Source organism: Drosophila bipectinata, chromosome 2R, assembly GCF_030179905.1.
Source record: "Drosophila bipectinata strain 14024-0381.07 chromosome 2R, DbipHiC1v2, whole genome shotgun sequence".
Classification (NCBI taxonomy): Eukaryota; Metazoa; Arthropoda; class Insecta; order Diptera; family Drosophilidae; genus Drosophila; species Drosophila bipectinata.
Window position 1 is genome coordinate 22,056,756 of NC_091737.1, and position 11,836 is coordinate 22,068,591.

General features: G+C 41.7%; 4 protein-coding genes across 4 annotated transcripts; all 4 read right to left on the bottom strand.

Moving 5' to 3' along the window:
* Nucleotides 1–2,462: 2,462 nt before the first annotated feature.
* On the bottom strand, nt 2,463–3,172 carry LOC108123059 (uncharacterized). The gene has a single exon (XM_017237964.3). It carries the CDS (start codon nt 3,074–3,076, stop codon nt 2,501–2,503), a length of 576 nt encoding a protein of 191 aa, XP_017093453.2. The 5' UTR covers nt 3,077–3,172; the 3' UTR covers nt 2,463–2,500.
* A 4,301-nt stretch (nt 3,173–7,473) lies between these two features.
* On the bottom strand, nt 7,474–8,005 carry LOC108123071 (uncharacterized). Its single transcript, XM_017237975.3, has 2 exons — nt 7,850–8,005; nt 7,474–7,783 (listed from the first exon to the last, which is right to left on the bottom strand). The coding sequence occupies exon 2, from the start codon at nt 7,740–7,742 to the stop codon at nt 7,593–7,595; it is 150 nt and encodes a 49-aa protein (XP_017093464.1). The 5' UTR covers nt 7,743–7,783; nt 7,850–8,005; the 3' UTR covers nt 7,474–7,592.
* Nucleotides 8,006–8,078: 73 nt separating this feature from the next.
* On the bottom strand, nt 8,079–8,978 carry LOC108123078 (uncharacterized). Its single transcript, XM_017237979.3, has 2 exons — nt 8,721–8,978; nt 8,079–8,272 (listed from the first exon to the last, which is right to left on the bottom strand). The coding sequence occupies exons 1-2, from the start codon at nt 8,976–8,978 to the stop codon at nt 8,204–8,206; spliced, it is 327 nt and encodes a 108-aa protein (XP_017093468.3). The 3' UTR covers nt 8,079–8,203.
* Nucleotides 8,979–9,856: 878 nt separating this feature from the next.
* On the bottom strand, nt 9,857–10,368 carry LOC108122936 (uncharacterized). Its single transcript, XM_043210206.2, is given in 2 exon segments — nt 9,857–10,060; nt 10,063–10,368. Coding segments are annotated over 2 exon segments (510 nt in total).
* Between the last annotated feature and the right edge of the window lie 1,468 nt (nt 10,369–11,836).

An 11,836-nucleotide genomic window follows, 5' to 3' on the forward strand; every position in this document is an offset into this window, starting at 1 on the left:
GAAAATTACAGAAAAACTTTATTCACACTCCAGATATTCCTCTGAATTTTCCTTTGGCTTTAATTCCATTTTTGTTGAGAAATAATTTTCCACAAAAGCCACTACTGTTGAGCTGAAGTCTGTTTCCCAACTCGAATCGTAACTCGTTTTAATTTAAATTTTCACTTAATTTGAAACAATTTCCGTTTGACTTTAAACAACTTTTCATGTTCCCTGTCATTGGAAGGGAGAGTTTTCATTAAAAAATATGTACAACTTTTCCCAGCTTATTAATAAAGTTACAGGTTTTTTTGCTGGAAATTGCAAATGTCAGTTGATGAATTGCCTTTAATTGGTTAATGGAAACTGTGACAGTTCTGGAATTCTTTGGCTTTCTGTTAAGAGCCAAGCGTAAGCCAATTTTTCAACTTATATAAAATGATTTTTATATCATATGTCCAGGTTGTCCAGCTTTATCCATTTTTGTTTGTAATTTCCGCTTAAAGTGCAGCAATTGCAATTGCAACTGCAACTCCCATGGTGTGTGGGCGTGCCACTGCCACAGTTGCAGCATCTGTATGCGAAGTCTGCTTAATTGCAACTGTTGCGTGTGCGGCAAATCTTGGGGGCTGTGTGTGGGGTCTGTGGGGCTGTGGGGGCTGTGCTGTGCACACGCCGTGCTCTAATTAAATTAATTGCTTAATTTTAAGTTAATTTGCCACATGTGGCAAGTTGTCCTCGTTGTCCGCCCAGACAATGCGCCACTCACGTGCCCCGTACGGAGGCTATCGGTCGGCATCTCTCAGATTGCCCATAAACCGGGTTTCCTGCCAACTTATTCCCATAACAACTGCATTATCCCGGTGTGTTCGTGTGGCTTTAATTGGATTTCAACTCTCAGTTCGCATATGTTTTTTTTTCAGAAAGGTGAGTTTGGCTATCAAATGACACTGTTAATTATTTAAAATCAGCATCCCCCGACTCTCTTTCATCTTAAAAACAAAGTCTGCAAGTTATAAACTTTAAAAGTTAAACTATCCATCATTTAAACGAAACCCATAATTGATTCAAGCTTCCCCTTTTGTTATCCCCTCTTGGGAAAATTATTTAGCTCGGCAAGGACAACGACAAGTTATGCAATTGACAAAGGACATCCCAGGCTCTGGGATAAGTTTGTGCCGAAATCTTTTTGGCCAAAAAGTTGCCGTGCACTAATTACCTACATTAGGCCACCTGCACAGACTTGGCACACTCAATTAGCAACTGTAAACTGCAATTTCTATGCAGGCCAAGCATGTCCAGGACTCGAGTCCTGCCGCAACTTTGTCCCCTCCGTCGTCGCTGGCATTATTTATGCCGCCCTTTGACCTTTTTCAAACCAAGACAGAGGACGGGCAGTAGTGCTCAAAAACGAACGATGTTTTTGTCGAAATTAAAGCAGCGCCAACTAAGCCAGAAAGACAACGGATGCCGCTGAGCTCCGAAACGCGACAACTTTCCAAAACCGGAAGAGTTGCAGACACAACAACCAGAGTACCCAGAACAACCGGGACAACCAGGACAACGGCGAAAGTGGATGTTCAGGCATAACGGATGCGGGGCGCCATCTTGCAGTTGTTCGCAAACATGGCGGCAACTCCCAATCCTGTCCTGTAAGCCACTATTCTCGCCCACTATGCCCTGGCCCAGTCATGGCGCAACAATTGCATTTTATTTATTGCACAACAACAGGGCGTTTATGCGTTTGCGGCTATGAAACAGCAGCAAAAAAAAAAAGGGAAAATAAAAAATGCAGAAAAGCGAAATATAAACGGAAAACAGGACTAGCAATAGAACCATTCGTCCTTTCCCTCTGTTTTATCTCCGCAGGATCCCCCCCAACTGGCCCACAGTGCGGCATAATAATTACACTCGCTATCAGCACCGACAGTCCCAATGAAAAACTGCATTGGCACGCAACCTGTTGTTGGCTTCCTGCTTTCTGCACAGAGAGAAATTAGGGATAACACGAAAAAAATATGAATTACAAAAAGGTTTCATATAAGGGCTTTGAATATTACAAAGTTCTAAGTAACTTTAATTAAATTGTTTTCATTCTCCTGCTGAGATGGCTGTGTTTTCTGGCACTTTCTTTTTTTCCATTTAGATCCTAGATTCCGGCATGTCCCTCTGGTCCAGCTAAACGCCTGCTAAGCGAAGGTGTCCTGGATGGTCGTCGAGGAGCAGCAGCAGCTCCTAACTATGCAAAGCCATAAAACGCAAGTGTCGCACGGATTATTCATGAACGGGGAATGAAGATGAAGCGGCCAGCGGGCTGCCACTGACAGGTGAAAGGAGAGAACACAAGGAGCCACAAGGAGTAGTGGCTGGTAGGAGGGGTTCAAGTATAAACGACAGTACAGCCAATCTCAGTCTAGGATGTTGCAAGAAGCGGGGCTTTTATTTAAGATTTCTCAGAGAGATAAAAATAGAGATTCTATCAGTAACGAATTAAAAAATTAAACTTTATTAAACATTTTTTCTAAACTGATTCGGATGGTTCCGAGGACGGTTCTTCTTGGGATGAGGAAGATTCGGCCTGTTCAATCTTATGAAATTCCATAACATAATTAATGTTCAACATGGCAATTCCTGTCAAGAAGTTAACATAGTCTATGTCTCCGTCCAGACCCATGATTTCGTTAAACAGGGCATCAATTTTGCTATTATACTTCTCTAGAGAAGTTGCTATATCTAGATGATGCACCTCCACTTCGTCCATGAAACGGACAGCAATCTTGGTTTTCTCAGTGACGTACTTCTTGGTGGCGCCGCCTGTCTTCAAATCTTGGTTCAGTTCCATCATATCCTGCTTAACCTTATGGAGCGTGGCCATTTTCAGTTCCAGCTTGTCCTTAAGAACTTTGAGGACACCCTCACATTGATCAGTTTTGGCAGTCATTCGATTTATCAACTCATTAATGTTGCCATTGTAGTTATTCTTGTCGGCCATAAACTTGCGTATGTCCTTGATGCGACGCACATCCGGCAACTCCAGCTCCTTGGTGACGCTCTTGCAGGAAATCAGATCCGCAAAGCTCTCAACTTCTTCAATCATGGCTTTTTCAAGGAATTATTATTAACTATTTGAAATTTGAAATTATATTTTAAAATCTTGTTGTTACCGCAACAAGACTAGACTGTATACTGATGAAATATCAGCTTTCTCCAAACAGCTGGACTACTTTGATGAAGTATTTAAAAATTCTAAGGCTTACTTGATCTATTTTCTAGTGATTATTTTTATTTTTTCCCTCTGAAATCGTTTTAAAAGTAATATTTTAGTTCCCTTTGCTTGTTTTCATGCGACTGCCTTTTGGGGAATTATTTGTTCAACTTATTTTTTGCCACTTTCATTTTTTATTCGATATTCCCACCTTTTTACTCTTTCAGCGATTTTGATATGCAGTAAAAGTCAATTTATTCACTTGACTTAATTTGATTTCAACCTTCAAATCATCAAATTGGAATTTTTTTGTGCATTTGCTGTGAAATGCACTCTACGGGCTGTGAAGAATGATATTTTATTTGATTATAGACTACTTGAATTTATGAAAGCTATTACTTTTTATGAAAAAATATTAGTTTTTGTAAATTGTTAATATTTATTCAGAGGATTTCAATAAAATCTTTACAGACAGTACAGAATTTATTGGACAGAAATCAATCCTTACGGCAATATCACTCATACGCAGTGTAGTCATGTGCCATTGATTTAAATTTCTGGAATTCGGCTTGAAACCCAGATTCTCCACCAGATGGGCTGCCACAATCTCACTGGCAGCCTCATTGTCAACCCGCACTCAATTTCGATTCCCAATATGCTCCACATAACCGAGAGTAGAGTCGACCTCTCTACGCCGGTAATCGTACGTGTGGAAAAGACGTCAGCACTGATTGCTGCATAAATGATTGAGTATGTGTGGTTGTCTCTGCCTCTCGCTGCCTCTGTGTGTGTGTGTGTGTCCTGGAATGACTTGCCACAGTTGAATCCCACTCACTATCAGCATTCCTCCATGCAACAGGACCTGCAATCCCCAACAACCAAAGATCCAAAAAGGCACAAACGAGACCAGACGAGTTGCATTATATGAAAATTGATGGAAATGCCAAAATATTTAAATCTAATTTTGTGCAGAGCTGACAGCCAGAAAAGCTGCCAGAAGCCGCATTGCTTTCGGTTTCCCATCGTCCAGTTTTCGCAGAAAACTCGTCACGAATTTAAATATTCAATTCGATTATATTTTTAAATCGCCTGGAAGGAAAGAAAAACTGTGAAAATTGGCGTTCTAGTGACAATTGAGTGATGGAATCGGATAAAAAAAATAGAACAGAAAGCGAAACTCAATTCAAGAGGTGAATAAATTGGATTTTAAAGGATTTTATTAAAGGATTTTTAAAAGTAAGGATTTTTTTTAAGCTTTGGAGGCGATTTTTTCATATACTTGTTCCAGACACCTTTTAACCGAATTCCAAATGGAATTTAAATACCAGCAAATTGCCTGCCTTGGCACCTGTCCGGTCCACCCTCCCACCTCCGCCAGGTGCTCAACCATTCAAGCGTCCAACAATCCAGCGTCATTCGCATTTGCTATTTCCGGTTTTGCTGGGCCGTGTTGCTGTGTTGGCATTTCATTTAGCGCACAACTTCACATTTGCCTCAGCCGTTGTCTTTCTACTGCCACCATTTCCTCCTGCCCCTCAGCCTTCGTTTTACCTTTCCGCCATCATTCCGCCGCCTTTCTCGTCCGCCATCGCTTGCAATTGCCATTTCCGCTTCCTGAAATTTGCCATTCGTTACACACAGTAGAACACAACAACACACGCACACACACACATACACATACACGTGTAAAGAATCGGACTGAAACCGAAACTTAAACAGAAACAGAAAGCCGCTCCCCTCGTGCACCGACATTTTCATTTCCATGCTTGGGCGCATCGCAGCGAATCAATTATTCATCATCATCGATTAAGTGAGGGGAGCTTCGCCCCAGGACGAGCGAGAGTCCTTTTGCCAGGCCGGCCAGGGCCCTGCCTCCCTGTCACACTTTTATTGTTATGATTTCTGCCGTCTGTAATGGGCACACTTGAAGGACTCGAAGCGGCCAGGAGCATCCAAGGACTATAGACGGACCCGTGCTTCATTTGGCGTGAAAATGCGACTCAGTTTTTGAGTTTTCAAGAGGCATTTGAGGTGCTTTTATATAAAATATTTTTCCATAATATTTTAAAGAGTTTTCTGGTAGAATTCGATTCTTATTAAATAATCTATATGGTAGAAACCCCCCATTAGCTTTTTTTCGTTGTATAATCAAAATGTATAACCTTTCATTCTTATTTAATGAGTATCACTGGTCCTTGGACCGAAACAGGAGAACGAAGAAACAGGATTCATCCACAGACACACATACGTTATGCTGACATATCAATACGGTGTGGTGTGCCTGCGAATGTGAGTGGCCCAGGAATGTATGAGAGTCATATATCTACACAAACATAACAATACATCGACATCGGAGATGGGGTGGAAAATGGGGGACACGAATCAGATACATGTGGGGCAAGAACAGGAGGCCATTTCCCCACCCCGTGCCCTATCCGGCTGCCCCTCTGGCTCTCATCATCATTGCGCTGCGCCGTGCTCCTTGCGCTTATTTTCGCCATTATCCATTAAATATTTATGAAAATTGCTTTTGCTGCAGTTTTATTCACTTTCTTGCTTCACTTTGCATGCGTCGCCACGAGGGGAATCCCCCACAGGCCGAAACTGAGTCGGGAAACGGGAAAGAGGGCCAGTGAAACAATAAAGCTTAAGATTTCAATTTCCTTACAGCTTAAAGCCGACTCTTGGCCTCCTCCAGTGCCACGCCGCGCCACTCCATGCCGCCAGCGTGCAATTCCTGGCCCATAAATCTTGGCAAGACATGTGCCTAGATAATCCAACATTATGAAAAAGCCCGGCTACAATAAATATTCGCATCAATGGCGCCATTTTTAATAGCCAAATGTTAAACGAGCTGCAAGGCTCTCTATAATGAAATATGGCCAATGTGATGCTTGATATCCGGCGACATGAGTGCTCCGATATAAGCCAGATGTTCCTGGCTATAAGCCAGCTATAAATGCGTGGCTATAAAGCCTGAGGTTTATACATAATCAGTAATTAAGCCTACTTGGACTTTTGCTTAATTATTTAATGGGGCTATAAGAGGTATAAAATGTACAATTGTTTTAAGAACTCTAAACTCTTGCGAGATAATAAATTAGACAGCCTCGGGCTAAATTAGAAATTCTTCTTCAACTTCGTGGGTCTTGACTTGGCGAGGCATTTAAGCTTCGGGCATTTTCGTGGCCAATTTCCACGCACATTCCGGGTGCTACTCCGTTCCGGGTTCTTGGTGTTCAACTCATCACCTGCCTTGACACCTGGCGAATGATTTCCTGGCTGCCACACGTAGCAGCTATCTAAATTTCAATTAGAGTTTAAACCACCCGTCGTGGAGGAGCGCAGCATTACTCCCCGTAGCGTGTCCTATATAGAACACCTTGCCTGACTTGCCGCCATGCACCACCTCTCGGCGTAAATAACTCAACTCATTAGTTGCATGTTCATGTGCGGCAGCATTTTTCTCGGGCTTAAATCAGTGGAAGATTGCAGAGAAGGTACATACATCCGCCATCCACCCCCACTCATTACATCTTGGTACATCCTTACAGTATATATTTTTCTGCACTTTTTTTCTTTTTTCTTCAGGAGGGGCATCATAAATTTGTTGCGAGGGATTTCGTTTTGGGGAGGTAGTATCTGGGCAGGTTGTTCCTTTTGAGTAACGATACTTAATAAACCCGCATCATTTTCCCATTTGGTACTCGCACTTCATACGATCCTGCCCCGCATCGAGGCGCCACATCCACTTACACTTCCTCTTCCTGTTGCCGCTTCCAAATTACCTGTCATTTCGAAATTATGATGCCAGGGAATCGCTGCTGGCTAAGGACTGAGGACGGGAGGATTGGCGAGTCCTTGCGACAGGCATTGATGCTGCTTTCCGGAGAAGCGAACGCTTCGGGGAGGACTGATGCAGGAACAATTTTTATGTTTATGGCTAAAAGCGCCTCCTAATTTTATTTTGTTGCCCCAGGCGGAAGCGCCGCTGCCACATATCTCAAACTAATGCCACCAGCAACGGCCAGGAATGTAAAACCTTATGCGTATTTTCCGATTGTAATCTCCCCAGCTCCGAGATGGGGGAGCTGCCTCCCACCCTCGGTGTCAGGATAGCTGTCATCAAGCCTCTCACACATGGTTTTTTACTTGAAATAACATGACAGCCAAATGATATCCCATCGGAGTGGACATTTTGGGCAAGACATCATCCTGGGAAATGGTTGAAACGGGAAAGCTGACAGGCTCAGATTTTGACTAAAATTATGGCAACAAAGAGCTAAAACTTAACTTTATGGTTTTACATATTTAATTCATTTGTAAATCAACAATTATGTTACAATAATATTATAATACAATTATTAGCATCTGGAATTTGGAAGCCCCCAGGCGAAAGGCTTACAAGTCAGGCTCGCATTTTACCATCTAGGCTGCGAATAAGTACTACCCCGGCCGAGAAGACCAGGGCGCACTTGACGAATGACCAGGAATAGTGGTCCTTGTAGATCTCCCGGCACCACTCCCAAGGCTTCACCTGCGACCACACCTGCGTCATATCCCAGCTTGAGTAATTGCCGACCAAAAATATGTATTTGTCTAAACACAGAGGCAGCGGTTTTGTTTTGGCCATGAATTACGATTTAATCCGCCTGGATAACTTACCAATTTGAAATTGCGTTTATAAACACGTCGAAATATACATGTACCGCATATATATTTGGAAAATATTTGCTGTCTGGCCAGGTACTAGATGTATGTACATATAGAGCAGAAACGAATGGCAATTTCATGACACACTTGCCCAAAAGAATTTCTGATTTTGGTCTTGCATATAAATATTTTTTCAGAAATGCAAACAAGCAAGTGGGTCAAGACAGCCAGCCAGCGGGCGTTTGTGTTGATTTGGCAAGCTTGTTAATTAGCCAAGAAATTTATTTGCGAATCGTACACACTAACTTATATGCCATAAACATCTTAATCTATATTTGGAGTCCTTCAACACGCAAACACTCTCCATCACTTCACGGAGCTGGTAAAGTTCTTCTCATTACTTAGGCATTGATTGCAAATAGTGCAGAAGATTTGCTGGAAAATAAATAAATATGTTTTTATTATAAGATATATAAGTATGAGTGTAAAAATATCATACAACTGTGGACATATACATACTTAGGTGAGTGTATATTTAGAACAAGTAATTTATTTATTTGAAAAGAATTATTATTAAACACATGTTGGAGCATGGAAAATTGAATACACAAAACTCTTAATCCTTTTTTTTAAATCACATCGAATAATATTATCATCATATATGTTTTAATAATTTTGATCACATTTTTCATTTTATTTTCAATTAAATTTTGATTGCCTGCATTCTGTGAGCTCTCGCTGAGATAATTACTTTAACATTCTAATAATTCTATTTTTAATTTAAAATTCAAATATGACCCATTTTTCACTTTATTTGCAAAAAATGCATAAATATTTAATTTAAAAATGTATCTACACATTCCAGACTCGTGTCACTACTTACCGGTAGGGAGGATCTGGCATAGCACCCTCCTTGCGAGGATCCGGTGCTCTCGAAATGCCTTAGCCAGGATTTGATGACATTCGTGGGCGGCGTTTGGTAAATGCTGAACTGTTTCTTGAAGAGCCGCTGGGCGGTGCTGATGGAGTCGTTGCTCTTGTAGTAGGCGCGGATGACGAACGCCCGGTGCACACCCGTCCACTGATCCATTCCGACTGCAACTGGTGAAGAATCTGGCCGCCAGAGAGCCAAGAGCGCCATGTGGCAGCCGTCCGTTGCCACCTTGCCAGCTTGTTTTCCGAATGCTGGCGGCACTTCCGGCTCACGGCCGCCATAAAAAACGCTTGTCGTTTAATAATAAAATTAATATATAAGTATATTTCAAACATTCATAATTAATTGGTCGTGCAGTTCGGGGTATGAGGGTGGCGCATAGGGGCGAAGGTGCAATGTGCATCGCAAGTCTAAAATTATCCACCGCACGACGGCTGACGCGGCGTATGAGAAATATGAATTTTTGGCGCGACCCTGCCTTTAGTTTCAAGTGCAAATTGTCTTTAGTTCAGCCACCCTGCTCCGGCCATCCTTACGGCCATCAATCAATCAATCAATCGGGAAAAGCCATCATCATTATGCTCCATCAGCTCCCAAAGTACAGCCATCAAGAGGGCAGAGGCGTTACTGGATAGTAGTGCTATGACTAGGAGTGGGTTGGATGGCCCCAAAATCCACTTGAACTCATTTAAAGTTTTGTTACAAGTTAAATCCGCTTTGCAATTTGGCAAGTGAGTAAGCAGTTGGCATTGCCAAAGTCTTTAAGCCCTTTTGTTGGCTTCATTGGCACCGAATGCTCTACTCGAAGGATTGTAACTTTTCCGATTAATTTGGATAATAATCTTATAATATCTTTGTGGTAAAATAATCTTTGTGGTGTTTCTAATATTAGAAATTGATGAAAGCTCAGCTTAGTTTAATATATTTTAAATACTAATTAGAAACAGCAAAGATATTTAAAATTAAACCCTTGAAGTCTCATCACAAGAGTCTCTATGCATTTCTTAAACTACAAGATAGTTTCCTTGGTTTGCCTCCACAGCTGTATTGGCCAAGATGCTCCACTGTTTATGCCAAAAGTGTATTCAAGAGAAGACTCCTGCTGTTCTTGGTGCCTTGCTGCTTGCTTGCTGTCTTTGTTGATTTTGTTTCAGAGATTTTTTTTCGCTTCGCCATTTTGCTGGACCATCGAGCACGTAACTGCAATACAATGCACGGCCATCGCTTAGATAGATATAGATACATTTATGTAGTATCCTGTGCTGTTGTTGTTTTTGTTGCTATGGCTGTTGCTGTTGCCTTTGTTGCTGGCTGCAGCAAAGTTAGCAAATGCTGCTGTCGCTTTGCCATTTACACAGTTAGCCGGGCTAACAGGCGGAAAGGCAGGCAGGCAAGCAGGCAGGATGGCAGCCTGTAGGGCGGTTCTTAGGTGGCCCCAGGAAGGCAGCCATCCATCCATCCATCGCACGTCCAACCCGCTACACTTGTAGTGGTGTGTATCTATGTGTCTATATATGTATGTGTGTGCATCCTTCTTTTCCTTTTTTTTTTTGCCATCTCTGCTTGTCATTTTGACACCTTCATTTGCTCTGAACATTCAGCTCCAGTCAGGGGGCAGTGATTCTGTTTGCTTTCGTAACTTTTTTGTTCCCCCAGTGAGTGTGAGTGTGTGTGTGTGGTTGGGCGGAGTATCTGTGTGCAACATTTCGGGTGAAGATACTTTAAAATGGGCACTCATAGGATATTGTGGCACCCTACAGAGAGCTTATATAAAAGTTTTAATTAAAACATTGTAAAAACAATTCAATTCAAGGAGAGCTTAAGTCGTTTCTTAATAAAAATATATACTAGTCATCTTAAACAATTACCACAAAAGACATGTCTATAAGTACCATACTACACACATTATTATATCCTTCCTACCTCTGATCCTTTGAGTCCCAAAAAGCCGGAAAAAGCCCGCATTGTCCGGCTGCCCAACAGTCGAGATAAAAAAGCACAAAAATCTGTTGAAAAAAGCAACAATGCCAAGACAAATGATCCAATGACTGTCTGACTGCACTTTGCCCCACATCACCAGACCATAGAGCAAAAAAAAAAAAAAGAAATAAGAAGAGAAGGAAAATCAGAGCAGAAATCGAAGGAAAAAATGTTTAAGGAAAATGTATCGGGTTAGCTCCGGGTTGTGTCTCAATTTCGGTAAGCGTCCGGCTTTTTATACCCTTGCAGAGGGTATTCTAATTTTGGTCAAAAGCTTGAAACGATTTAAAGGAGACTGGACAGAATTGTGCGGAATCTATGTAGAAATCGTTTAAGGTACTCCGCTTGAGAATCGGATAAGAATTGGGAAAGATATAGCCATCACTGTGGGCTCTATAGGGGAAAACCCCATTTTCAAGGGATCCCATCAGGAAAAATGGACAAAAAATCGAAAAAATATTTTGTTTCAGGATTTTGATGCAGAACGGTGGCAAATCGATCCAGAAATCGTTTAAGGTACTCCGCTTGAGAATCGGATAATAATTGGGTAAGATATAGCCATCACTGTAAGCCCTATAGGGAAAAACCCCATTTTCAAGGGAACCCATCCGAAAAATGGACAAAAAATCTAAAAAATATTTTGTTTCAGGATTTTGATGCAGAATGGTGGCAAATCGATCCAGAAATCGTTTAAGGTACTCCGCTTGAGAATCGGATGAGAATTGGGGAAGATATAGCCATCACTGTGGGGCCTATAGGGAAAACCCCATTTTCAAGGGATCCCATCAGGAAAAATGGACAAAAAATCGAAAAAATATTTTGTTTCAGGATTTTGATGCAGAACGGTGGCAAATCGATCCAGAAATCGTTTAAGGTACTCCGCTTGACAATCGGATGAGAATTGGGGAAGATATAGCCATCACTGTGGGGCCTATAGGGAAAACCCCATTTTCAAGGGATCCCATCAGGAAAAATGGACAAAAAATCGAAAAAATATTTTGTTTCAGGATTTTGATGCAGAACGGTGGCAAATCGATCCAGAAATCGTTTAAGGTACTCCGCTTGAGAATCGGATAATAATTGGG

Excerpts from the sequence above, each read along its gene's own strand:
- LOC108123059 (XM_017237964.3), bottom strand. The coding sequence starts at position 3,076 with ATGATTGAAGAAGTTGAGAGCTTTGCGGATCTGATTTCCTGCAAGAGC.
- LOC108123071 (XM_017237975.3), bottom strand. The coding sequence starts at position 7,742 with ATGACGCAGGTGTGGTCGCAGGTGAAGCCTTGGGAGTGGTGCCGGGAG.
- LOC108123078 (XM_017237979.3), bottom strand. The coding sequence starts at position 8,978 with ATGGCGCTCTTGGCTCTCTGGCGGCCAGATTCTTCACCAGTTGCAGTC. Across the intron at positions 8,273-8,720 it reads ATGCCAGATCCTCCCTACCG|CAAATCTTCTGCACTATTTG; the intron begins GTAAGTAGTGAC and ends TTTATTTTCCAG.